Source organism: Rhinatrema bivittatum, chromosome 10, assembly GCF_901001135.1.
Source record: "Rhinatrema bivittatum chromosome 10, aRhiBiv1.1, whole genome shotgun sequence".
Taxonomy (NCBI): Eukaryota; Metazoa; Chordata; class Amphibia; order Gymnophiona; family Rhinatrematidae; genus Rhinatrema; species Rhinatrema bivittatum.
Window position 1 is genome coordinate 126,548,607 of NC_042624.1, and position 27,171 is coordinate 126,575,777.

The window sequence follows — 27,171 nt, forward strand, 5'->3', positions numbered from 1 at the left end:
GAATACGCCAGAGTTAATTCACTCCAGCACGACCCCAGCGGACACCGTCATTTGGCAGTGAAGACCCGAAGAAAGAAGACGTCAGATGGGGGAGCTCCCAGGCCTGGACTTCCCCTGGGCCAAGGCCCAGGTGTCGGGACTCGGCCTCTTGGCCAAGGCCCTGGTGTCAGGACCCGGCCTCCGGGTTGGGTCGTGGCATCAGGCCTGGTTCCCGGGCGAGGCCCAGTGCCGGAACCCAGCCTCTGGGTCAGGCCGAGGAGGTGGCGAGCTACCACGTCCTTGGCCTACCCAAGATCGAGGCTTCGGCCTGGGCCTAGGCCGAAGCTGGCAGATCTTTACCGGACCGGGTACGTGAGTGCCAGGGACTCATGGTCCCGGCATTTTTGCAGGCGGGAGGCCCCATTTTTGTTTTTTTGGCCATTTTTGTGGGTTTTTTTTTTAAATTATTTGATTCATTTTTTTCCTTACGAATGAAAAACGAATCAACAATCCATGAACTGAAATTCGTGGGAAAAAACCTCCTGAAAACGAACCGAATAACGAAAACGAAATTTTTTCTCTCTGCATATCCCTATTCCTTATAGGGGAGCCGTTCCATGCCCCTTATTTTAGTCGCCCTTCTCTGCACTTTCTCCAGTGCAACTATATCTTTCTTGAGATGTGGCAACCAGAATTGCACACAGTATTGCCCACACGAGAGACAGAAAGGAACACAACTCTGCACCCAACTCACACACATAAAACAAGAATGAATATGGACAGAGTACAGACCTTTGGACTGCCCTCACTCTTCTGCTTAGGGAAGGAAAAGGAAGTTCTGCCTTCAGACACCAGGGATGCCAGTGTGCGGATCCGACTTGTGATACTGTACGAACACAAAGAGGAAGCATTTACAAGTCAAATCCACAACAGACAAGGTACATGTGTTAACCATATGAAGCAACCAAAGGTGGACAGCTAAGCTATGAAGAAACCATAGGTAAAACTGCTGATCCATCGATTTAAGAAGAATTGTTACATTTGGGTTCAGGAAGGAAGTTTTCACTATTGCAATATTGGCTACAGATACAAAACTTGTTTTTGCCTTTCCCTGACTTACGCCATTGAGGGCTCTTAGACACTCAGAAGTAGCTCGACTCTCTGGAGCTCTGCTCTTCTTTCTACCAAACTATTTGACTAAAAACACATATGAATGGAAATCCTAGTACTGGTAAGAGCTCCAAGTCTTGCTCTGTGAGTCCAAACGTTTCCCTTTACAGAGAGGACACTAAAGTATTATACTAAAAGCTAGCTACTTGCACATAATGTCTGTTCTCTGAAAATACGAACACAGTAATAGGTCACAAGGAAGGATCTTCTCTCAAGATCTAGGACTTTCCTAAATTTGAGGTGAATTGGATGGGTTCTGACAGGCCTGGTTTTTTTTTTTATTCGTGCTAAAAGCCATAATGGAACTGTCGAACTCCACTAAATTGGAGGAAGAGTCTGGTGTGACTAATAGAACAATATCTTTAGAGAAAGCAAAGTTGCTTACATATAACCAGGGTTGTCTACGGACAGCAAGATAAATCAGCCATAACCAGTATGTGATGTCTACAGACAGCAAGATAAATCAACCATAAAAAGTAGGTGATGTCTACGGACAGCAAGATAAATCAACCATAAAAAGTAGGTGATGTCTACGGACAGCAAGATAAATCAACCATAAAAAGTAGGTGATGTCTACGGACAGCAAGATAAATCAACCATAAAAAGTAGGTGATGTCTACAGACAGCAAGATAAATCAACCATAAAAAGTAGGTGATGTCTACGGACAGCAAGATAAATCAACCATAAAAAGTAGGTGATGTCTACGGACAGCAAGATAAATCAGCCATAACCAGTATGTGATGTCTACGGACAGCAAGATAAATCAGCCATAACCAGTATGTGATGTCTACGGACAGCAAGATAAATCAGCCATAACCAGTACGTGATGTCTACGGACAGCAAGATAAATCAGCCATAACCAGTAATGCATTCCACTATCGGACGCCAGTGTAATTCAGAGAGCACATCACTCCAGTGCTCTCTGAATTACAATGGCTTCTGATAGTGGAATGCATTTAGTATAAGATCGCAACTATCAACTTTAATTTTATCTCCTCTGATGCTTCACCTTGGAGCAAAGCTCTTTTACAGCTTTACTGTCTGTCTTGTCAGCTTCGCTCTGCACAACGAGGCCTTTTAGATGTGCCCTCATCACTGCATGCCAGACTTAGTGTTATCAGAGACTGCGCTTTCTCTGTGGCCGTCTCGGTTATCTGGAACTCTTTTTCCCAAAGCTCTACGGATGTCAGACAGTGTTAAGACTTTTAAGACTCTGCTAAAAACATGCTTATTCTCAGATAGCTGGCCAGAAATTGTCCACATAAACCGAGGTATAGGCAACGTTTGTCTCTGGATCTCAAAGGAGTAGATTCCTTTGGACCTTGTGGAGATGTTCCACAATCATGTGGCCCAGCATCCCTCAGTCTCAGTCTCCTTGTGTTGGCCATCACAATCAGTAGAGACCATTGCCCTTATCGACTCCAGGACAGCGGGCAATTAATTAATCTGGATTTTGTCCACCTGCATGGAATTCCTATTCGACCCAATCCTGCAGCATTCTCCGTTATTGCCACTGATGGCTGAAACACAAAAAATATTACCCTTGGAGTCGATGATGGAGAAGATCAGCGTTGGCTTTCTCTGAAGCCAGTTGGAGTTACCGGGCTTCCTGAAACCCCTCTAAGCAAAGTAATTATTGTTACAAATGTGGGTGGCATTATATATGGACTTGTGACATTGTCTCTATTGTATTATTGTTTAAATTTTTGAGCGAGGCACTTCTTTTTTTTGGTTGTTTGGTCGATACAGAGGCAATATGATATTTTCCATTTTAGTCTTCATTCTTTTTCAGATCATTCTTAATATTCTTTTTGCTTTTTTGATCACTGCCATGCACTGAGCTGGGAGAGCTATTGGGTGCACATGAGATGGAATCCTGTATAGGTATGGCATATTTGTAAATTATAACTAGGAAGTTACCTGCTCAAATGTAACTTACCCTTCCAGCACTGGAAGAGGGAACTGTTTCGAGAGGATGCCGAAACGAACAATAATTTGCTGAAATTTGGGAAAAATTTGAATTTTGAATTAGTGTGCACTAAATCCCGTTAGTGTGCACTAACACAAAATTAGTGAAATACGAAAAAAACCAAACCCTGAAACTTGGAAAAAACGAAGTTAACCGCAGGGAAAAACGAAGTATGAAACGATATGATATATAAAACGATATACATCTCTAAGGTCCAGGAGAGGCGTTGGTAATCAAACTGTGAGAGAATTAGAGCAGGCTTGAGCCAGATATAGAGGTCTGAGGGGAGGACACTCACCTCCTGGCAGGGGAGGGGGGTCGCACCTGCACCAGGATGAAGCCCATGCTTTGCAGGTATTGGATATAGTGTTGCATGAAGGTACTGCACAGCTCCTGCAGCCACGGCTCTTCCTTAAGTTTACAAGGTAATGTCTCCAAGGAGTCGCAGCTGTGGCTGCGGTCTCTGCCTGACGCCGTTGAGTCGTTCGAACGATGGCGCTTCTGGACAATAGAGATGAGAAGTTATATCCTCTGAATCAGCCCTCCATCAATGAGTATCAAAGACTACAGACTCAGAGAAATACTAAAGGAACGCAAAGGCGCTCCAGGCTATAAGAGAGAACCCTTCAAGCTTTTCTTTGACTCCATCTGCTGGAAGGGAGACACCACCACTGTCTGGACTGATCCGGGTACGTACAGGGAACTCATTGTTACTACCCACCCACCCATCCCAAGCAGCACACAATACCTTCCCCACCTCCACTCCCTTCACCCATCTTCCTCTACACACACTACCCGCTTCCCACCTCCACACTGCATTCCCTGCACCCCTCCTCTTCCACACACAGTCTCCCACCTCCACTTCCACACTGCATTCCCTGCACCCCTCCTCTTCCACACACAGTCTCCCACCTCCACACTGCATTCCCTGTACCCCTCCCTCCTCCACAGTCTCCCACCTCCACCTCCACACTGCATTCCCTGTACCCCTCCCTCCTCCACAGTCTCCCACCTCCACTTCCACACTGCATTCCCTGCACCCCTCCTCTTCCACACACAGTCTCCCACCTCCACCAGCACACTGCATTCCCTGCACCCTCCTCCTCCACACACAGTCTCCTTCCTCCACACTGCATTCCCTGCACCACCCCTCCTCCTCCAGTCTCCCACCTCCACCAGCACACTGCATTCCCTTCACTCTTCCTCCTCTGTACACAACCTCTCATCCCTCACAGAGACATCACCTCCTCCCTCACAGAAACCCCCACTCCTACCATACACCCCTCACAGAGACATCACCTCCTCCCTCACAGAAACCCCCACTCCTACCATACACCCCTCACAGAGACATCACCTCCTCCCTCACAGAAAGCCCCACTCCTACCATACACCCCTCACAGAGACATCACCTCCTCCCTCACAGAAACCCCCACTCCTACCATACACCCCTCACAGAGACATCACCTCCTCCCTCACCTCCTCCCTCACAGAAACCCCCACTCCTACCATACACCCCTCACAGAGACATCACCTCCTCCCTCACCTCCTCCCTCACAGAAACCCCCACTCCTACCACACACCCCTCACAGAGACATCACCTCCTCCCTCACAGAAACCCCCACTCCTACCACACACCCCTCACAGAGACATCACCTCCTCCCTCACAGAAACCCCCATGCCTACCACACACCCCTCACAGAGACATCACCTCCTCCCTCACAGAAACCCCCACTCCTACCACACACCCCTCACAGAGACATCACCTCCTCCCTCACAGAAACCCCCACTCCTACCATACACCCCTCACAGAGACATCACCTCCTCCCTCACAGAAACCCCCACTCCTACCACACACTCCTCACAGAGACATCACCTCCTCCCTCACAGAAACCCCCACTCCTACCACACACCCCTCACAGAGACATCACCTCCTCCCTCACAGAAACCCCCACTCCTACCATACACCCCTCACAGAGACATCACCTCCTCCCTTACAGAAACCCCCATGCCTACCACACACCCCTCACAGAGACATCACCTCCTCCCTCACAGAAACCCCCACTCCTACCACACACCCCTCACAGAGACATCACCTCCTCCCTCACAGAAACCCCCATGCCTACCACACACCCCTCACAGAGACATCACCTCCTCCCTCACAGAAACCCCCACTCCTACCATACACCCCTCACAGAGACATCACCTCCTCCCTCACAGAAACCCCCACTCCTACCACACACCCCTCACAGAAACATCACCTCCTCCCTCACAGAAACCCCCACTCCTACCACACACCCCTCACAGAGATATCACCTCCTCCCTCACAGAAACCCCCACTCCTACCATACACCCCTCACAGAGACATCACCTCCTCCCTCACAGAAACCCCCACTCCTACCACACACCCCTCACAGAGACATCACCTCCTCCCTTACAGAAACCCCCATGCCTACCACACACCCCTCACAGAGACATCACCTCCTCCCTCACAGAAACCCCCACTCCTACCATACACCCCTCACAGAGACATCACCTCCTCCCTCACCTCCTCCCTCACCTCCTCCCTCACAGAAACCCCCACTCCTACCACACACCCCTCACAGAGACATCACCTCCTCCCTCACAGAAACCCCCACTCCTACCACACACCCCTCACAGAAACATCACCTCCTCCCTCACAGAAACCCCCACTCCTACCACACACCCCTCACAGAGACATCACCTCCTCCCTCACAGAAACCCCCACTCCTACCATACACCCCTCACAGAGACATCACCTCCTCCCTCACAGAAACCCCCACTCCTACCACACACCCCTCACAGAGACATCACCTCCTCCCTCACAGAAACCCCCACTCCTACCACACACCCCTCACAGAGACATCACCTCCTCCCTCACAGAAACCCCCACTCCTACCATACACCCCTCACAGAGACATCACCTCCTCCCTCACAGAAACCCCCACTCCTACCACCACACCCCTCACAGAGACATCACCTCCTCCCTCACAGAAACCCCCACTCCTACCATACACCCCTCACAGAGACATCACCTCCTCCCTCACAGAAACCCCCACTCCTACCATACACCCCTCACAGAGACATCACCTCCTCCCTCACCTCCTCCCTCACAGAAACCCCCACTCCTACCACACACCCCTCACAGAGACATCACCTCCTCCCTCACAGAAACCCCCACTCCTACCACACACCCCTCACAGAGACATCACCTCCTCCCTCACAGAAACCCCCACTCCTACCATACACCCCTCACAGAGACATCACCTCCTCCCTCACCTCCTCCCTCACAGAAACCCCCACTCCTACCACACACCCCTCACAGAGACATCACCTCCTCCCTCACAGAAACCCCCCACTCCTACCACACACCCCTCACAGAGACATCACCTCCTCCCTCACAGAAACCCCCACTCCTACCATACACCCCTCACAGAGACATCACCTCCTCCCTTACAGAAACCCCCATGCCTACCACACACCCCTCACAGAGACATCACCTCCTCCCTCACAGAAACCCCCACTCCTACCATACACCCCTCACAGAGACATCACCTCCTCCCTCACCTCCTCCCTCACCTCCTCCCTCACCTCCTCCCTCACAGAAACCCCCACTCCTACCACACACCCCTCACAGAGACATCACCTCCTCCCTCACAGAAACCCCCACTCCTACCACACACCCCTCACAGAAACATCACCTCCTCCCTCACAGAAACCCCCACTCCTACCACACACCCCTCACAGAGACATCACCTCCTCCCTCACAGAAACCCCCACTCCTACCATACACCCCTCACAGAGACATCACCTCCTCCCTCACAGAAACCCCCACTCCTACCACACACCCCTCACAGAGACATCACCTCCTCCCTCACAGAAACCCCCACTCCTACCACACACCCCTCACAGAGACATCACCTCCTCCCTCACAGAAACCCCCACTCCTACCATACACCCCTCACAGAGACATCACCTCCTCCCTCACAGAAACCCCCACTCCTACCACACACCCCTCACAGAGACATCACCTCCTCCCTCACAGAAACCCCCACTCCTACCATACACCCCTCACAGAGACATCACCTCCTCCCTCACAGAAACCCCCACTCCTACCACACACCCCTCACAGAGACATCACCTCCTCCCTCACAGAAACCCCCACTCCTACCACACACCCCTCACAGAGACATCACCTCCTCCCTCACAGAAACCCCCACTCCTACCACACACCCCTCACAGAGACATCACCTCCTCCCTCACAGAAACCCCCACTCCTACCATACACCCCTCACAGAGACATCACCTCCTCCCTCACAGAAACCCCCACTCCTACCATACACCCCTCACAGAGACATCACCTCCTCCCTCACCTCCTCCCTCACAGAAACCCCCACTCCTACCACACACCCCTCACAGAGACATCACCTCCTCCCTCACAGAAACCCCCACTCCTACCACACACCCCTCACAGAGACATCACCTCCTCCCTCACAGAAACCCCCACTCCTACCACACACCCCTCACAGAGACATCACCTCCTCCCTCACCTCCTCCCTCACAGAAACCCCCACTCCTACCACACACCCCTCACAGAGACATCACCTCCTCCCTCACCTCCTCCCTCACAGAAACCCCCACTCCTACCACACACCCCTCACAGAGACATCACCTCCTCCCTCACCTCCTCCCTCACAGAAACCCCCACTCCTACCATACACCCCTCACAGAGACATCACCTCCTCCCTCACAGAAACCCCCCACTCCTACCACACACCCCTCACAGAGACATCACCTCCTCCCTCACAGAAACCCCCACTCCTACCACACACCCCTCACAGAGACATCACCTCCTCCCTCACAGAAACCCCCACTCCTACCACACACCCCTCACAGAAACATCACCTCCTCCCTCACAGAAACCCCCACTCCTACCACACACCCCTCACAGAGACATCACCTCCTCCCTCACAGAAACCCCCACTCTTACCATACACCCCTCACAGAGACATCACCTCCTCCCTCACAGAAACCCCCACTCCTACCACACACCCCTCACAGAGACATCACCTCCTCCCTCACAGAAACCCCCACTCCTACCACACACCCCTCACAGAGACATCACCTCCTCCCTCACAGAAACCCCCACTCCTACCACACACCCCTCACAGAGACATCACCTCCTCCCTCACAGAAACCCCCACTCCTACCACACACCCCTCACAGAAACATCACCTCCTCCCTCACAGAAACCCCCACTCCTACCACACACCCCTCACAGAGACATCACCTCCTCCCTCACAGAAACCCCCACTCTTACCATACACCCCTCACAGAGACATCACCTCCTCCCTCACAGAAACCCCCACTCCTACCACACACCCCTCACAGAGACATCACCTCCTCCCTCACCTCCTCCCTCACAGAAACCCCCACTCCTACCATACACCCCTCACAGAGACATCACCTCCTCCCTCACAGAAACCCCCACTCCTACCATACACCCCTCACAGAGACATCACCTCCTCCCTCACAGAAACCCCCACTCCTACCACACACCCCTCACAGAGACATCACCTCCTCCCTCACAGAAACCCCCACTCCTACCACACACCCCTCACAGAGACATCACCTCCTCCCTCACAGAAACCCCCACTCCTACCACACACCCCTCACAGAGACATCACCTCCTCCCTCACAGAAACCCCCACTCCTACCACACACCCCTCACAGAGACATCACCTCCTCCCTCACAGAAACCCCCACTCCTACCACACACCCCTCACAGAGACATCACCTCCTCCCTCACAGAAACCCCCACTCCTACCATACACCCCTCACAGAGGACATCACCTCCTCCCTCACAGAAACCCCCACTCCTACCACACACCCCTCACAGAGACATCACCTCCTCCCTCACAGAAACCCCCATGCCTACCATACACCCCTCACAGAGACATCACCTCCTCCCTCACAGAAACCCCCACTCCTACCACACACCCCTCACAGAGACATCACCTCCTCCCTCACAGAAACCCCCACTCCTACCATACACCCCTCACAGAGACATCTCCTCCTCCCTCACAGAAACCCCCACTCCTACCATACACCCCTCACAGAGACATCACCTCCTCCCTCACAGAAACCCCCACTCCTACCACACACCCCTCACAGAGACATCACCTCCTCCCTCACAGAAACCCCCACTCCTACCACACACCCCTCACAGAGACATCACCTCCTCCCTCACAGAAACCCCCACTCCTACCACACACCCCTCACAGAGACATCACCTCCTCCCTCACAGAAACCCCCACTCCTACCACACACCCCTCACAGAGACATCACCTCCTCCCTCACAGAAACCCCCACTCCTACCATACACCCCTCACAGAGACATCACCTCCTCCCTCACAGAAACCCCCACTCCTACCATACACCCCTCACAGAGACATCACCTCCTCCCTCACAGAAACCCCCACTCCTACCATACACCCCTCACAGAGACATCACCTCCTCCCTCACCTCCTCCCTCACAGAAACCCCCACTCCTACCACACACCCCTCACAGAGACATCACCTCCTCCCTCACCTCCTCCCTCACAGAAACCCCCACTCCTACCATACACCCCTCACAGAGACATCACCTCCTCCCTCACAGAAACCCCCACTCCTACCACACACCCCTCACAGAGACATCACCTCCTCCCTCACAGAAACCCCCACTCCTACCACACACCCCTCACAGAGACATCACCTCCTCCCTCACAGAAACCCCCACTCCTACCACACACCCCTCACAGAGACATCACCTCCTCCCTCACAGAAACCCCCACTCCTCACACCCTCCCACAGGAAACCCCCTACACAGGGACTCTCCATCTCCTCAGATACCTTCACAGGACTCCCCCTCCACTCCCTTCCATGCCTTTTGCAGGAAGCTCACCTTCCCCTCACAGGGCACCTGCTGGTCCGTATGAAGCTGCTGGCGGAAGACAGGGTCGAACAGAAGTGGAGTGGCGCAGAAATGAACAAGACGTGAGGACTGCTTCAGGATATCTAAATCCACAGTCTGAGAAGGAGACGACAGACAGGATCAGATCACATTCAAAGTATGGCAAATGCAGGCATCTCCTGCCATTCAGTACATACTGCGTCCTATTCCACTCCAGCCACACACTACGTGGCACCTCGTACCCCTTGCAGTCTGTATAGCAGAGGTGCTTACCTGTAACAGGTGTTCTCCCAGGACAGCAGGATGTAGTCCTCGCATACGGGTGACGTCAGCAGACAGAGCCGAACACGGAAAACTTTTCTGTCAAAGTTTCTAGAAACTTGACTGGCACAGTGAAGCCACTGAGCATGCCCAGCATGCCATGGTCCCTCGAGCCACAGGGGTCTCCCTTCAGTCTCGTTTGTAGCAATAAGTGCAAGCGAAAAATAAAATAATAAAATGTTTCGGACCGAACTCTGTGGGGTGGCGGGTGGGCTTCGTGAGGACTAACATCCTGCTGTCCTGTGAGAACACCTGTTACAGGTAAGCAACTCTGCCTTATCCCAGGACAAGCAGGATGTAGTCCTCACATGTGGGTGATTAGCAAGCTAGAGGCTGAGTCATATTTTAATTGGAGCAACAGCACATAACCTGTGCAACAGGCACAACAACTGGTGTACTGCTGGAAAGAATGAGGCAGCCTGAAATCACAGCAGGTTGGATGTGGAAGGAGTTGGGATTATACCTGAAATAAGTTCTTCAAGACGGATTGGCCAAAGGCAGAGTCTTGGCGTCCTTCCTTGTCCAGGCAGTAATGAGCTGCAAACGTGTGAAGAGAGCTCCATGTTGCAGCTCTGCAGATGTCAGCAATCGGTACTGAACGATAGTGCGCTACTGAGGTTGCCATGGCTCTTACTGAGTGCGCCTTCACTCTTCCCTGGAGAGGAAGGCCTGCTTTTTCATAGCAGAATTCGATACAGTCTGCTAGCCAGTTGGAGAGAGTTTGTTTGCCCACTGCAACTCTTAGTCTGTTTTTGTCAAAAGAAACAAATAGTTGGGTGGATTTCCTATGGACTACAGTGCGGTCTAAGTAAACTGCAAGTGCACGTTTACAATCCAAGGTGTGTAAAACTCTCGCCCTGGTGAGAGTGAGGCCTTGGGAAAAAGGTGGGCAAGACTATAGACTGATTCAAGTGGAAGGCAGTAACTACCTTGGGTAGGAATTTAGGGTGAGTACGCAAGACCACTTGGTCTTGTAGGAACCTGGTATTGGGTGAGTATATAACAAGTGCTTGTAACTCACTAACCCTTCGAGCAGATGTAATGGCTACTAGGAAAAGAAGTTTCCATGTAAGAAATTTAACATCGCAGGAGTGCAAAGGCTCAAACGTGGAGCGCATGAGCCTTGTAAGTACTAAATACCATTACAGTACATTGTAAATATTTCTCCTCTCTTAGTTAAATTCCTAGTCTTTCTCTCTTTTTTCCAGTTTTGATCATCCTTGTTCATTGTAACTTCATTCTTTCCTCTCACAGGTTCCAGTTTTAACTTTTGTTTTCACCCCCCTGTTTTACTGTAAACCAGCATGATGTGATTGCATCATGAATGCCGGTATATAAAAACACTAAATAAATAATAAATAAATAAATATATTTAGGTCCCATTCCGTGACGGTGGCCGTAGAGGGGGCTTGAGTTGTAATAGGCCCCTCATAAACCTACTCACAAGGGCTTGCGCTGTTACCGAAGCATCCCCACCTCCTTTGTGGTATTCTGAGATAGCACTCAGGGGTACCCTCACCGAAAAAGTCTGGCGATCAGAGTCTGAAAGGTGCCAGAGATAGTTTAATAGAGATGGAGTGGGGCAGGAAAAGGGGTCGATACCTTTTTGCGTGCACCATATGGTAAATCTATTCCACTTAGAACGATAGGATTTTCGTGTGGAAGGCTTTCATGAGGCTACAAGAACTTGAGAGACATCAGTTGAAAGGTTGAGCGCTTGCAGGATCAAGCTTTCAACATCCAAGCTGTGAGGGATAGAGTCTGAAGGTTTGGATGGCATAATATGCCTTGGTTCTGAGTTATGAGAGTGGGCGCTGTGCCCGGGTGAATGGGTTCTCTGATCGAGAGGTTGAGAAGCATGGGAAACCATACTTCTCGAGGCCAATACGGGACTATGAGTATCATTGACCCTTTGTTCTGTTGTAGCTTCATGAGAGTTTTGGCTATTAGTGATATCGGGGGATACGCGTAAAGGAGGCCTGTGTTCCAGGGGCGAGCAAAGGCATCCATGGATAATGTGTTTTGATGCCTGGCAGGGAGCAGAATCTGTCCACTTTGTGATTCAGTTCAGATGCAAAGAGGTCTATTGTCGGCTGACCCCAGCGTTGAAAGATTCTGGTCATCACCACAGGATCCAGAGACCACTTGTGGGGTTGGAACTGTCGACTGAGGTGATCTGCTACTACGTTTTGTATGCCTGTAAGATAAGTGGCCCGGAGATGCATGGAGTGTGCAAGGGCCCAGGCCCAGATCTGCGTGGCTTCTAGGCAGAGGAAATAAGAGCCTGTGCCACTCTGCTTTGTTCAAGTACCACATTGCAACTGTGTTGTCCGATTGTATGAGAACAGTCTTGTGTGAAAGGCAGTCCTTGAGCGCATAGAGAGCATAATGTATAGCTTGAAGCTCTAGGAAGTTGATCTGAAACGTTGCTTCGAGCTGTGTCCAGGTACCTTGAGTTTGAAGATTGTTCACATGAGCTCCCCAACCCAAGTTGGATGCGTCTGTGGTTAAAGTTATTTGCAGAACTGGTTGCTGGAAGGGTAGACCTGTTAGCAAGTTGGCTTTGTCCACCAGAGAAGCAATAAACATAACTACTGGGTTACTTGAATCTGGGATGAAAGCAGTTGACTGGCTTGGAGCCACTGAGATTTCAAAGTCCATTGAGTTATTCTCATGGCCAGCCTGGCCACAGGAGTGACGTGGACCATGGAAGCCATGTGGCCCAGCAACGTTAGGAATTGAAGGGCTAAGGCTTTTACTTTTGTGCGCAGAGACGAAGCTAGCTTGAACAGTAAGACTGCGCGGTCGTTGGGCAGGAAGGCCTTTGCGACTGTGGTGTCCAAACCTGCTCCAATGAAAGTAAGGAGGTGAGATGGAGTCAGGTGGGATTTTTGGTAGTTGATGAGAAATCCCAAAGAGTGTAGCAGATTGATAGTGAGCTTGAGAGCGTTAAGAGCTCCTTGCTTGGATTGGCTCTTGATGAGTCAGTCGTCCAGGTAAGGAAAGACGTGTGTGCTTTTCTTGCATAAATGGGCCGCAGCCACTGCTAGGCACTTTGTAAATATATGGGATGCCGAGGCAAGTCCGAAAGGCAGGACCCTGTACTGAAAGTGTTGATGTCCCACTAGGAAATGCAGGTACTTGTGGTGATGTGGGAATATTGGAATGTAAGCGTAAGCGTTTTGAAGATCCAGAGAACAGAGCCAATCTCCTTTTTGCAGAAGGGGAAGCTTGGTGCCCAAGGACACCATCCTGAATTTTTCTTTTCGTAGAAATTTGTTGAGATTGATGAGGTCTAAGATGAGGTGGAGGCAGCCTGATTTCTTTGGAATGAGAAAATAACGGGAGTAGAACCCTCTGCCCTGCTGTGCCCGGGGAACAGGTTCCACAGCCCTGGCACCCAGAAGGGTGGACAGTTCTGACTCTAGAAGACTTGAGTGATCTTTTTGGGTGGTAAATCCTGGGGTATCATGAGGAAATTTACATGGTATCCCTGAGTTATGATGGATATAACCCATTGGTCTGTGGTAATAATGAGCCAGTTGGTTATGAAGTGGTGAATTCGACCTCCTACTGGCAAATCTGGATTTGTGGAGCGGCTGCTGTTCTCTGGCTAGGTCTCAAAATCCAGAGGCTTGGCCTGATTGCAGTGGTGGCTGAGGTCTGGACGAGGATGTGCTCTGAGACGGCCTGGTTGGCCTCACGCGAGATGTAGGTAGTATCTGCGTGGGCAATAAAATGTTTTTCTAGGGTCCCTTCTGGTGGATCTTCTTGCAGAGGAAGGGGCCTCGGTAGTAACTGTGGATAATTGCCTCAGGGTCTCATTATGGTCTTTTAGTTGAGCCATTGTGTCTTGTATCTGGTCTCTGAATAGGTTTTCACCGGTACATGGTAAATGACGTCAGCCCTAGTACATATACCCCTGCAGGACGCCATGCTCCTCAGTATTCTCTTCAAAAAGCAATTGTGGATATATGTGTAACTGAATAACTTGATTAATTTGGTTAACTTTGATTAACTTGCATAACTTGGTTAACTTGATTAACTTGAACTGGTTGATGTGGTTATAGCTGAAGACCGCCAGTGCACTCAACTGAGAAACACCGACACTCAGTAGGTCCTAATTAGAGGGAAGCTTGGCTTACCCATATTTGTCTTGCTCTCAGGGATTGTCCCCCGAGGTTTCCGTGATTGTCGGCAGTCGTGGGCAGGATGCTGAGTCCATCTGTCTACACTAAGGAAAATGAAATTATCAGGTAAGTAATTTCTCCATTTCCTAGCATGTAGCAGATGGACTCAGGACCAATGGGATGTACAAAAGCCACTCCCGAACCGGGTGGGAGGCTGCCCGTGGCCCACTTAGTACTGCCCTTGTGAATACTGTATCCTCCTGAGCCTGAACATCCAGGCGGTAGGAACCTAGAGAAGGTGTGGATGGAGGACCATGTCACAGCCCGACAGATCTCTGCGGGTGACATCTACGTAGGCCGCCTTGATTACTTCTTTGATCCAGTGGGCTATGGTTGCCCGCGAGGCCACTTCCCCTTGTTTCTTCCTGCCGTGAAGGATGAATAGGTGGTCCGCCTTTCGTACGGATTCCGTCCTTTCCAGGTATCGGACTAGGAGTCTGCCGATGTTAAGGTGGCAAAGGTGGTGAGATTCTTCCGAGTCCTTATGCTCGTCTGGCGATGGCAGCAAGATGGTTTTGGGAGTAAAGAGGTGACCGTGCGTAGCTGTATGGATCCCGGTGTGAACCTGAGGAACGGTTCTCGACAGGACAGTGCTTGAAGCTCGGAGATTCGAAAGGCCTAACAGACTGCCACTAGAAAGGCAGTCTTTAACGTTAGTAGTCGGAGGGATAGACCGCGGATGGGTCTGAAGGAGGTTCCCGCTAGGAAGTCTAGGATTAGATTGAGATTCCATAGAGGCACTGGCCACTTAAGGGGTGGTCGGATCTGTTTGACCCCTTTCAGGAAGCGGGAGATGTCCGGGTGAGAGGCTAGGCTGCCGCCCTCCATCTTGGCTCTGTAACATGCCAACGCAGCCACCTGCACCTTGATGGAGTTGAGGGACAACCCCTTTTGTAGGCCGTTCTGCAGGAATTCCAGAAATGTTGGAATTTTGACTGTCCGCGGGAGAATGTCGCGGTGTTCACATCAGGTTTCGAATATTCTCCATATCCTTATGTATGTTAGAAATGTGGAAAACTTGCATGCTCGGAGTAGGGTGTCAATCACTGCCCCCGAGTATCCGCTCTTCTTCAGGCGAGTCCTCTCAATGGCCAGACTGTAAGAGAGAATCGAGTTGGGTCTTCGTGGAGGAACGGGCCTTGTTGGAACAGATCCCTGTGTGGAGGTAAAGGGCTCCCTGTCATAGTCTTCGCATGTCTGCGTACCACGGCCTTCTTGGCCAGTCCGGGGCCACTAGAAGTACTGGTCCCCTGTGGTGTTCTATCTTGCAGATGATCTCGCCTAGTAGCAGCCACAGAGGGAAGGCGTATAGCAGAATTTCCTGTGGCCAGGTCTGGATGAGGGCGCCGATCCCTTGGGATTGTGGTTCCCATCTGTGACCGAAGAAGTTGGGAACTTGTGTGTTGGACCGGGTTGCCAGCAGATCCATGGCTGGTGTTCCCCAGCGGTTTACTATCAACTGGAAGGATGTGGCCGACAGCCTCCATTCCCCTGGGTCTAGACTTTCTCTGCTGAGGTAGTCTGCAGAGACGTTGTCTTTTCCCGCGATGTGGGTGGCAGAGATCTCCCATAGGTTTGATTCCGCCCTCGACATTAGGGGGTCTATTTCCAGGGACACCTGATGGCAACTGGTTCCTCCCTGGCGGTTTATGTAGGCCACTGTTGTAGCGTTGTCCGACATGACTCTGACCAATTCGCCCCGGAGTCTGTGACTGAACCGTAGGCAGGCTAGTCTGACTGACGTGCTTCCAATCGGTTGATGTTCCCCTGGGTGATCAGTTCATGGCAGTGGGCTCCCCACCCTTGTAGGCTCGCATCCATGGTGAGAAGGGTCCAGGTCGGCTGGGATAGCCTTACTCCCTTGCTCAGGTGGTCTTCTTGTAGCCACCATTGTAGCTGGGTTCGAACTTCCTCTGGAAGCTGGAGGTGGACGGAGTAGTTCTGGGATATCGGATTCCATCATGACAGTAGGGAACACTGTAGGGGCCGCATGTGAGCTCTTGCCCATGGGATCATTTCCAGTGTGGATGACATGAGGCCGAGGACTTGGAGGTAGTCCCACACCTTGGGGCGAAGACTGCTTAACAGGTTTCATAATTGGTTCATCAGTTTTGTTCTCCTTGTAGGAGTTAGGTATTCCAGAGATTGGGAGGGCTGCAGACAGCTCTTGTTCGTGTTGACCACCCACCCAAGGTTCTCCAATAGAGTTTTGACTCTGGTGGTCACCTGATGACTTTCCTCTGGGGATTTTGCCCTGATCGATATGGGTGTACGAGGATTCCTTCTTTTCTCAGCATTGCCGCCACTATTACCATGATTTTGGTGAATGTTCGGGGTGCTGTAGCTAGCCCGAAGGGTAGTGCCCGGAACTGGTAGTGATGGTCCAGGATCACGAAGCGCAGAAAACGCTGATGCTCGTGGTGGACCGGGATGTGCAGGTAGGCTTCTGACAGATCCAGGGATGTGAGGAATTCTCCTGGCTGTATCGCCTTTATGACCGAGCGTAGGGTTTCCATGCGGAAGCGAGGGACTCTCAGGTGACGGACTCGAGGTCCAGGATGGGTCGGAATGTATCCTCTTTCTTGGGAACGATAAAAAAGATGGAATAGTGCCCAGTATTTTGTTGTTGCATGGGTACCGGCGTTATGGCCTTTAAGGCAAGCAATTTGGTCAGTGTGGTTTCCACTGCCGTCCTCTTGGAGGGATCGTAGCAGGGAGATTTCACAAATTTGTCCGGAGGGATGTTATGGAAGTCCAGATAATATCCCTCTCAGATGGTTAGGACCCACTTGTCCGAAATTATCTCAACCCATCTTTGTTAGAATAGGGCAAGCCTGCCCCCTATGGCTTCTTCCTGTGGATGGGCCGGCTGATTTTCATTGCAGGGTGCGGCTGGGGCCTGGACCAGAGCCGGCTCCCCTTTTGTTGTGCTTGTTCCGGAAGGACTGGCCCCTGCCTGCAGGGCGAGATGCTTGAAGCGCTGTGATCCCCTGCCTTTAGATGTTCGGGGAGAGGGGCGCTGGCTTCTCTTGTTCTTGTCCTCCGGTAGCTGCGGTAGTGGGGATTCGCCCCATTTGTCGGCTAACGTCTCCAGTTCGCTTCCAAACAGGAGGATTCCCTTACAGAGCATTCTCGTGAGTCTTGTCTTGGATGTCGCGTCGGCTGACCAGCTTTGGAGCCAGAGTTGTCTTCTGGTTGTCACAATGGACGAAACGCCCCTGGCTGCAGTGCATACCAGGTCGGAGGTCGCATCCGTGAGGAATGCTACTACTGGTTCTAGTGCTTCGACGGGCGTGGTGACGTTCCTGGTCTTAGATAAGCAGACGCATATCACCAAGGCACAGCAGGCCGCAATCTGTAGTGACATAGCTGAAACGTCGAATGACTGTTTGAGGATGGATTCCAGACGTCTGTCCTGGGCATGCTTGAGTGCCGCTCCTCTCTCGACTAGGATGGTAGTGGGCTTTGCAACCGCGCAGACCATAGCATCTACTTTGGGGAATGCTAGGAGATCTTTGGCAGCAGGGTCCAGGGGGTACATGGCTGCCAGGGTCCGCCCCCCTTTGAACGTGGCCTCTGGAGACTCCCATTCCAGGTCAATCAGCTGTTGGACAGCTTGTAGCAAAGGAAAATGGCGGGAGGTTTGGCGGAGTCCCTTTAGGAAGGGGGTTTGTCTTAGGTTCCCCTGTGGCACTTGTGCCTGGGATAGCGAGCTCTTTCAAGCTGTGCAACACGAGATCTGAAAGCTCGTCTTTGGCGAAGAACCGCCTCATGGTTCGGCAAGGTTCCGTTCCTGGAGGGATTTCTCCTTCCTCCAGGGAGTCTTGATCCTCGTCCGATGTGTCCGTGTCCCCAGTGCTGGGGCTTTTGGGCGGGCGAGGCACTTCTCTGGGTTTAGAGGGTCCCGGGATGTTAGGGTCCCTAGGGGAGGCTGTGGCTGTGTCATCGGGGGCGCCGGTTGCATGTGGACAAAGGTATGGAAGCCTTTGAAGAATTCTACCAAGGAGAAAGATGCTGGGTCTAAATTGAGAGGCGCTGCATCCCCGGGGAGCCCCATTTGAAGAAAGCTCCCCACAGGGGGTAGCAAGGTCCGGTGTACTTTCGGTGGATCCGGATCCCAGTACCGGCTGGGGAGGACCTTGGGCTGGATCACCCAGGGCCTCCTCACACTGTATACACAAGGCCGTGGCCTCTTTGTGCTGCACAGCTCTGATGTGGCATGCCGGGCAGAGGCCCTGAGCTTTGAGCTTCTTGTCCGGTGGTGCCATGGTTCAAGACTATGCCGGGAGGCTTAGTTGTGCGCTCCGGGTGTGCCTAATTTGTGTGTGTAGGTCGAATGTGCGTGCTGCTGTGCACACGGGGTTTACTTATGCGCCCGGCACAGTAAAGCGTGTAATTGTGCGCCCGGTGCCCTCGTCGCTGTGTGCACGATACTTATGTGCGCGCCGGTGTGCGCACAAGAGATTTTGTGCGCACAGATTGAATCGGCGGACAGGGTGGCAATCAAGCGAAAATGGCGACAGCGACCAAGTGAGCAATATGGCGACCACCTTGGAGGACCCTCGTATCGGACCGGGGTCTAGCCCAGAAAAGGCTGATCAACCCAGTGGCACTGACGCCGGCTGGCGATTTGTGCGTTTCTTCAAGCCTCGGAGACCGGAGACTTTTAGGAAGTTTTCTACCTTACCTTGTCTCGGCGTTTCCCGGTCTCATTCCGGTCAATCTCCAGCTGCGGGGGGAGAGGGAAGTACCTTCACTGCCGCACTCGAAGTTGCACCTGCTGCCTTTCAGTCGCATCCGATGTCGGGGGCTAAGTCCACGCCGGAAACCAGCTGCCAGACAGAGGCTTACCTTTGAGGGACCCGTAGGTATCACCGCAGGAGAGCGGGGCTCGTCTGTAGATATAAGATTTCTTCTTGTTTTGGATTTCTCTGGTTAGAATACTCTAACGCTGTGCAAGCGTGTATGGAGTCCCGAACTGCTATGGAGACGGAAAATACTGAGGAGCATGGCGTCCTGCAGGGATATAGGTTCTAAGGCTGACGTCAGATTGAAATCTGATCCGTCTCCAACTACTATCAGGGGAAATCAGCAAGTTTGTTTTGGACTTCAGGTCTCAATTCAGATGCTTTCAGCCAGGCCCACTTCCTGGTGCTGATTTCCGTTGCCAACAAGCAAGAGGCTGTTTCAAAGGAGTTGTAAGCAGCACGAACCTCATGTTTCCCAGCCTCAAGGCCTTTCTGTAATATGGCGTTGAGACTATCTTGCTGTGTTGGGGAAGACAGTCGGCTATTCCCTGAACCTGCTTCCAGAGATTCCTTTGACACTGTGTCATGTAAAGTTGGTATGCAGCTATGCATGACACTAGCATAGAGTCCTGAAATATCTTGCGACCCAAAATAAAGGAATTTTTGGTCTTTGCCACGAAGTGTTGAAGAGTGAGATCGCAGTCTTCTGGCCTTCTGTCCAGACTCAACTACCACCGACTGATGGGGTAGTTGTGGCTTTTGGAATCCAGGAATATGTTGGACCAGATAAGTTGCGGCTGTCCTCTTATTCACTGGCTGGACAGCACAAGGATGCTCCCAGAGACGATGTTGGAGATCCACTAGCATTTCATGGACAGGGATAGCCATAACTTCTTTTGGAGCATCAACAAACTGGAGAACTTCCAATGTTTTATGGCATGTGTCCTTCTCTGTAATCAGGTCTCTGACATCTCCCTTACAAAATTAGTAAAGGAGAGATCTTCTGGGGGAGATTTTCTCCTTTCTTCTGGAGGAGATGGTTCTGATAAGATATCCTCCGTGGATGTGTCGGTGTCAACATCTTCCCATGTGTCAGAAAAGGTCTCTAATCAAGATCCTGAGGGAGGGAAGAAGGTTGGTACTGTAGGACATGTTGGCATGATGGATCCTTCGATGGCCTTGATGGAAGATGTGGCACCGATGTGGGTTTCGGCGGCACCGAATGGATCGAGGGGAAACTTGTGCCTCTCGGTCCCGAGAGCCCTGATTGACCAGGCATCGGTTATGGCATCGGTGGAATTGGTGTTGAAAGGGGACTGGAGTCCATGCCTTCAACTTCTGAGGACCCCAGAATGGGAATCATGGCTTTCAGAGACTTTGCAGGTTGCTTTGGCATCAGTGGCTCGGGTTGTGTTGGAAGGGCACCAATGAATGTATCCAGTCTGGTTAGCAATGGTGCAAATATCGATGGCTTCAGTGTCGGATGAAACCGTCCAGTTCCTCCCTAAAAGCTGGTGTAGATATCACAGCTACAGGGGGAGGCAGGCTAGGCGCTACTGGCACTTCCACAGGGACTTGTGGGGGCTCATTACCCGGCACCGATATCGGTGGGGATCGCCTTGGTTTCTCAAGTGGAGAGGGGGTTAAAGGCTCCTCTACCCATGTCCTCTTCGCAATTGGCTCGATAGCTATCGAGACCGCTGCAGTGTTGGTGCCGGCACTGGGAGTAGACTCGCATCGGTGCTTCCCTCGGTGCTCGGTCCGGTCTTTCTTCGGCACCGAGAAAGACGATACAGATGCCTTAGATAGAGTCGGTGATGGATGGTCACTGCTGCCCTGGTGCTCTTGGCGAGGTTTGATGACTAATTTCTTCGATGTTCCTGCCGGTGACGATTGGGTGGACATCGATGGGGTCAACCTGATTTTAAACAGGGTCTCCATCTTGTGGAGGCGAGCCTGCCTACCCTTCAGAGTCATCTGGGCACAACTTGGGCAGTAAGAAATGTTATGTAATGAGTCGAGGCACAGCACACGGACATCATGTGGGTCGGTAATCGACATGGTACGGGGGCACTCCGGACATTTTCTGAAACGGTTGCCACGATGGCAGAGGTTGAGGCCCAAAAACAGTCGATGGCCTGTGGACACCGAAAAAGGTAGGGGCAAGAACCAACTGGGGACAATGAATCTCTACTCACCGAGTGATGAAAAACAATATCGTGATGGGAGACCCCTATGAGGGAACTTTTTTATGAAGTAATCTTCAGGTTTTTTCCCTGAGGAAAATTTTGTGAGATAATTCTCACAGAGCTCCTAACCGTGAGGCAAACTGCAGCGTGGAAAAAAAGAGACTGAAGGGAGACTCCTGTGGCTACAGGGATTATGGCATGCTGGGCATGCTCAGTGTGCCAGTCAAACGTTCTAGAAACTTTGACAGAAAAGTTTACGTGATAGGGCTCCGTCCAGTGACGTCACCCACATGTGAGGACTATGTCCTGCTGTCCTGGGAGAAACACAAGCTCCCATCCCCTTCCAGCCTTACACTCCTCCCCGTCGGTCTGTATACACAGTCTCCCATCCCCTTCCAGCCTTACACTCCTCCCCATCGGTCTGTATACACAGTCTCCCATCCCCTTCCAGCTTTACACTCCTCTCCGTCGGTCTGTATACACAGTCTCCCATCCCCTTCCAGCCTTACACTCCTCCCCGTCGGTCTATATACACAGTTTCCCATCCCCTTCTAGCCTTACACTCCTCCCCGGTCTGTATACACAGTCTCCCATCCCCTTCCAGCCTTACACTCCTCCCCATCGGTCTGTATACACAGTCTCCCATCCCCTTCCAGCCTTACACTCCTCCCTGTCAGTCTGTATACACAGTCTCCCATCCCCTTCCAACCTCACACTCCTCCCTGACAGACTCTTACAGATTGAGACATAACTGTAGCATTTTCTTGTTTTCCTGAATTGTTTTCTAAAATAAGCTATTGGCGTCTAGGCAGTATTGAGGCTTGATACATATATTGCTGTTTTGATATAATGTATGTCTATTTTTTGTATTTTTGAATTAATTATATCTTTATTGTAACCCACCTAATAATTGATTGGTGGTATATAAATTTTATAAATAAATACATATTCACACTCTCCCATGCCTTCACTCCTCCCTGACAGACTGAATGCACAGACTGCTATCCACTTCCAGCCTGTGTACATAGCTTCCTCTCCCCTTCAAATCTTGCTCCATACAGCCTGGACTCTTTTCACATAGTTGGGTATTAAGGACACACCACATACACTAATAGGCATGTTGGACTGTGCTGATCTTTGCTGCCACGTTACAAAGAGGTTTTCAATTTTCATCTGCTTTTCAACTTCTGAAATAGAGAAAATATCATTCATGTCATTATAAAAGAGCCTAATAATAACATCAACAAATGTCTGCTACCATGTTCCAGCCAAGCAGACAACACTGTAAGGACTGTGCTGTCACCGTACACCAACGATGCACACAGAATGAGAAGGATGGGGCTGCCCCATATACCAGTGATGCACAGATGCGAGAAAGATGGGGTTAACACAGTATACCAGTGATGCACACGGTCCGAGAAGGATGGGGTTAACACAGTATACCAGCGATGCACACATTGTGAGAAGGATGGGGTTAACACAGTATACCAGCGATGCACACATTGTGAGAAGGATGGGGTTAACACAGTATACCAGCGATGCACACATTGTGAGAAGGATGGGGTTAACACAGTATACCAGCGATGCACACATTGTGAGAAGGATGGGGTTAACACAGTATACCAGCGACGCACACATTGTGAGAAGGATGGGGTTAACACAGTATACCAGCGATGCACACATTGTGAGAAGGATGGGGTTAACACAGTATACCAGCGATGCACACAGGGCGAGGACAGGGCCGACACCGTTCACCAGTGATGCACACAGTGTGAGGACAGGGCCGACACCGTTCACCAGCGACGCACACAGTGTAAGGACAGGGCCGACACCGTTCACCAGTGACGCACACAGTGTAAGGACAGGGCCGACACCGTTCACCAGCGACGCACACAGTGTAAGGACAGGGCCGACACCGTTCACCAGCGACGCACACAGTGTAAGGACAGGGCCGACACCGTTCACCAGCGACGCACACAGGGCGAGGACAGGGCCGACACCGTTCACCAGCGACGCACACAGGGCGAGGACAGGGCCGACACCGTTCACCAGCGACGCACACAGGGCGAGGACAGGGCCGACACCGTTCACCAGCGACGCACACAGGGCGAGGACAGGGCTGACACCGTTCACCAGCGACGCACACAGTGTGAGGACAGGGCTGACACCGTTCACCAGCGATGCACACAGTGTGAGGACAGGGCTGACACCGTTCACCAGCGACGCACACAGGGCGAGGACAGGGCCGACACCGTTCACCAGTGATGCACACAGTGTGAGGACAGGGCCGACACCGTTCACCAGCGACGCACACAGTGTAAGGACAGGGCCGACACCGTTCACCAGTGATGCACACAGTGTAAGGACAGGGCCGACACCGTTCACCAGCGACGCACACAGTGTAAGGACAGGGCCGACACCGTTCACCAGCGACGCACACAGTGTAAGGACAGGGCCGACACCGTTCACCAGCGACGCACACAGGGCGAGGACAGGGCCGACACCGTTCACCAGCGACGCACACAGGGCGAGGACAGGGCCGACACCGTTCACCAGCGACGCACACAGGGCGAGGACAGGGCTGACACCGTTCACCAGCGACGCACACATTGTGAGGACAGGGCTGACACCGTTCACCAGCGACGCACACAGTGCGAGGACAGGGCCGACACCGTTCACCAGTGACGCACACAGTGTGAGGACAGGGCTGACACCGTTCACCAGTGACGCACACAGTGTGAGGACAGGGCCGACACCGTTCACCAGTGATGCACACGGTGTGAGGACAGGGCCGACACCGTTCACCAGCGACGCACACGGTGTAAGGACAGGGCCGACACCGTTCACCAGTGACGCACACAGTGTGAGGACAGGGCCGACACCGTTCACCAGCGACGCACACAGTGTGAGGACAGGGCCGACACCGTTCACCAGCGACGCACACAGTGTAAGGACAGGGCCGACACCGTTCACCAGCGACGCACACAGTGTAAGGACAGGGCCGACACCGTTCACCAGCGACGCACACAGGGCGAGGACAGGGCCGACACCGTTCACCAGCGACGCACACAGTGTAAGGACAGGGCCGACACCGTTCACCAGCGACGCACAGAGGGCGAGGGCAGGGCCGACACCGTTCACCAGCGACGCACACAGTGCGAGGACAGGGCCGACACCGTTCACCAGCGACGCACACAGTGTGAGGACAGGGCCGACACCGTTCACCAGCGACGCACACAGTGCGAGGACAGGGCTGACACCGTTCACCAGCGACGCACACAGTGTAAGGACAGGGCCGACACCGTTCACCAGCGACGCACACAGTGCGAGGACAGGGCCGACACCGTTCACCAGCGACGCACACAGTGCGAGGACAGGGCCGACATCGTTCACCAGCGACGCACAGAGGGCGAGGGCAGGGCCGACACCGTTCACCAGCGACGCACACAGGGCGAGGACAGGGCTGACACCGTTCACCAGCGACGCACACAGTGTAAGGACAGGGCTGACACCGTTCACCAGCGACGCACACAGTGTGAGGACAGGGCCGACACCGTTCACCAGCGACGCACACAGTGTGAGGACAGGGCCGACACCGTTCACCAACGACGCACACAGTGTGAGGACAGGGCCGACACCGTTCACCAGCGACGCACAGAGGGCGAGGACAGGGCCGACACCGTTCACCAGCGACGCACACATTGTGAGGACAGGGCCGACACCGTTCACCAGCGACGCACACAGTGGGAGGACAGGGCTGACACCGTTCACCAGCGACGCACACAGTGCGAGGACAGGGCCGACACCGTTCACCAGCGACGCACACAGTGCGAGGACAGGGCCGACACCGTTCACCAGCGACGCACACAGTGCGAGGACAGGGCCGACACCGTTCACCAGCGACGCACACAGTGTAAGGACAGGGCTGACACCGTTCACCAGCGACGCACACAGTGTAAGGACAGGGCCGACACTGTTCACCAGCGACGCACACAGTGTAAGGACAGGGCCGACACCGTTCACCAGCGACGCACACAGGGCGAGGACAGGGCTGACACCGTTCACCAGCGACGCACACATTGTGAGGAAAGGGCCGACACCGTTCACCAGGGAAGCACACAGTGTGAGGACAGGGCCGACACCGTTCACCAGCGACGCACACATTGTGAGGACAGGGCCGACACCGTTCACCAGCGACGCACACAGTGCGAGGACAGGGCCGACACCGTTCACCAGCGACGCACACATTGTGAGGAAAGGGCCGACACCGTTCACCAGGGAAGCACACAGTGTGAGGACAGGGCCGACACCGTTCACCAGCGAAGCACACAGTGTGAGGACAGGGCCGACACCGTTCACCAGCGACGCACACAGTGCGAGGACAGGGCCGACACCGTTCACCAGCGACGCACACATTGTGAGGAAAGGGCCGACACCGTTCACCAGGGAAGCACACAGCGCGAGGACAGGGCCGATACCGTTCACCAGCGACGCACACAGGGCGAGGACAGGGCTGACACCGTTCACCAGCGACGCACACATTGTGAGGAAAGGGCCGACACCGTTCACCAGGGAAGCACACAGTGTGAGGACAGGGCCGACACCGTTCACCAGCGAAGCACACAGTGCGAGGACAGGGCCGACACCGTTCACCAGCGACGCACACAGTGCGAGGACAGGGCCGACACCGTTCACCAGCGACGCACACATTGTGAGGAAAGGGCCGACACCGTTCACCAGGGAAGCACACAGTGTGAGGACAGGGCCGACACCGTTCACCAGCGAAGCACACAGTGTGAGGACAGGGCCGACACCGTTCACCAGCGACGCACACAGTGCGAGGACAGGGCCGACACCGTTCACCAGCGACGCACACATTGTGAGGAAAGGGCCGACACCGTTCACCAGGGAAGCACACAGCGCGAGGACAGGGCCGACACCGTTCACCAGCGACGCACACAGCGCGAGGACAGGGCCGACACCGTTCACCAGCGACGCACACATTGTGAGGAAAGGGCCGACACCGTTCACCAGTGACGCACACAGGGCGAGGACAGGGCTGACACCGTTCACCAGCGACGCACACAGTGTGAGGACAGGGCCGACACCGTTCACCAGCGACGCACACATTGTAAGGAAAGGGCCGACACCGTTCACCAGGGACGCACACAGTGCAAGGACAGGGCCGACACCGTTCACCAGCGACGCACACAGTGCAAGGACAGGGCCGACACCGTTCACCAGCGAAGCACACATTGTGAGGAAAGGGCCGACACCGTTCACCAGCGACGCACACAGTGTGAGGACAGGGCCGACACCGTTCACCAGCGAAGCACACATTGTGAGGAAAGGGCCGACACCGTTCACCAGCGACGCACACAGTGCGAGGACAGGGCCGACACCGTTCACCAGCGAAGCACACATTGTGAGGAAAGGGCCGACACCGTTCACCAGCGACGCACACATTGTGAGGAAAGGGCCGACACCGTTCACCAGCGACGCACACATTGTGAGGAAAGGGCCGACACCGTTCACCAGGGAAGCACACAGTGTGAGGACAGGGCCGACACCGTTCACCAGCGAAGCACACAGTGTGAGGACAGGGCCGACACCGTTCACCAGCGACGCACA

General features: G+C 53.0%; 1 protein-coding gene across 4 annotated transcripts in view; it reads right to left on the reverse strand.

The window, feature by feature from the left end:
• SZT2 (SZT2 subunit of KICSTOR complex) overlaps positions 1–27,171 on the reverse strand; it is a 446,100-nt gene that overhangs the window by 64,569 nt on the left and 354,360 nt on the right. For all 4 annotated transcript variants that reach the window (XM_029618788.1, XM_029618789.1, XM_029618790.1 and 1 more), the window contains exons 60-63: positions 22,648–22,727; positions 10,084–10,209; positions 3,418–3,620; positions 772–865 (exon numbers count right to left, since the gene is read on the reverse strand). In XM_029618788.1, the coding sequence (XP_029474648.1) occupies positions 772–865; positions 3,418–3,620; positions 10,084–10,209; positions 22,648–22,727 (503 nt within the window). The remainder of the gene's footprint in view (positions 1–771; positions 866–3,417; positions 3,621–10,083; positions 10,210–22,647; positions 22,728–27,171) is intronic.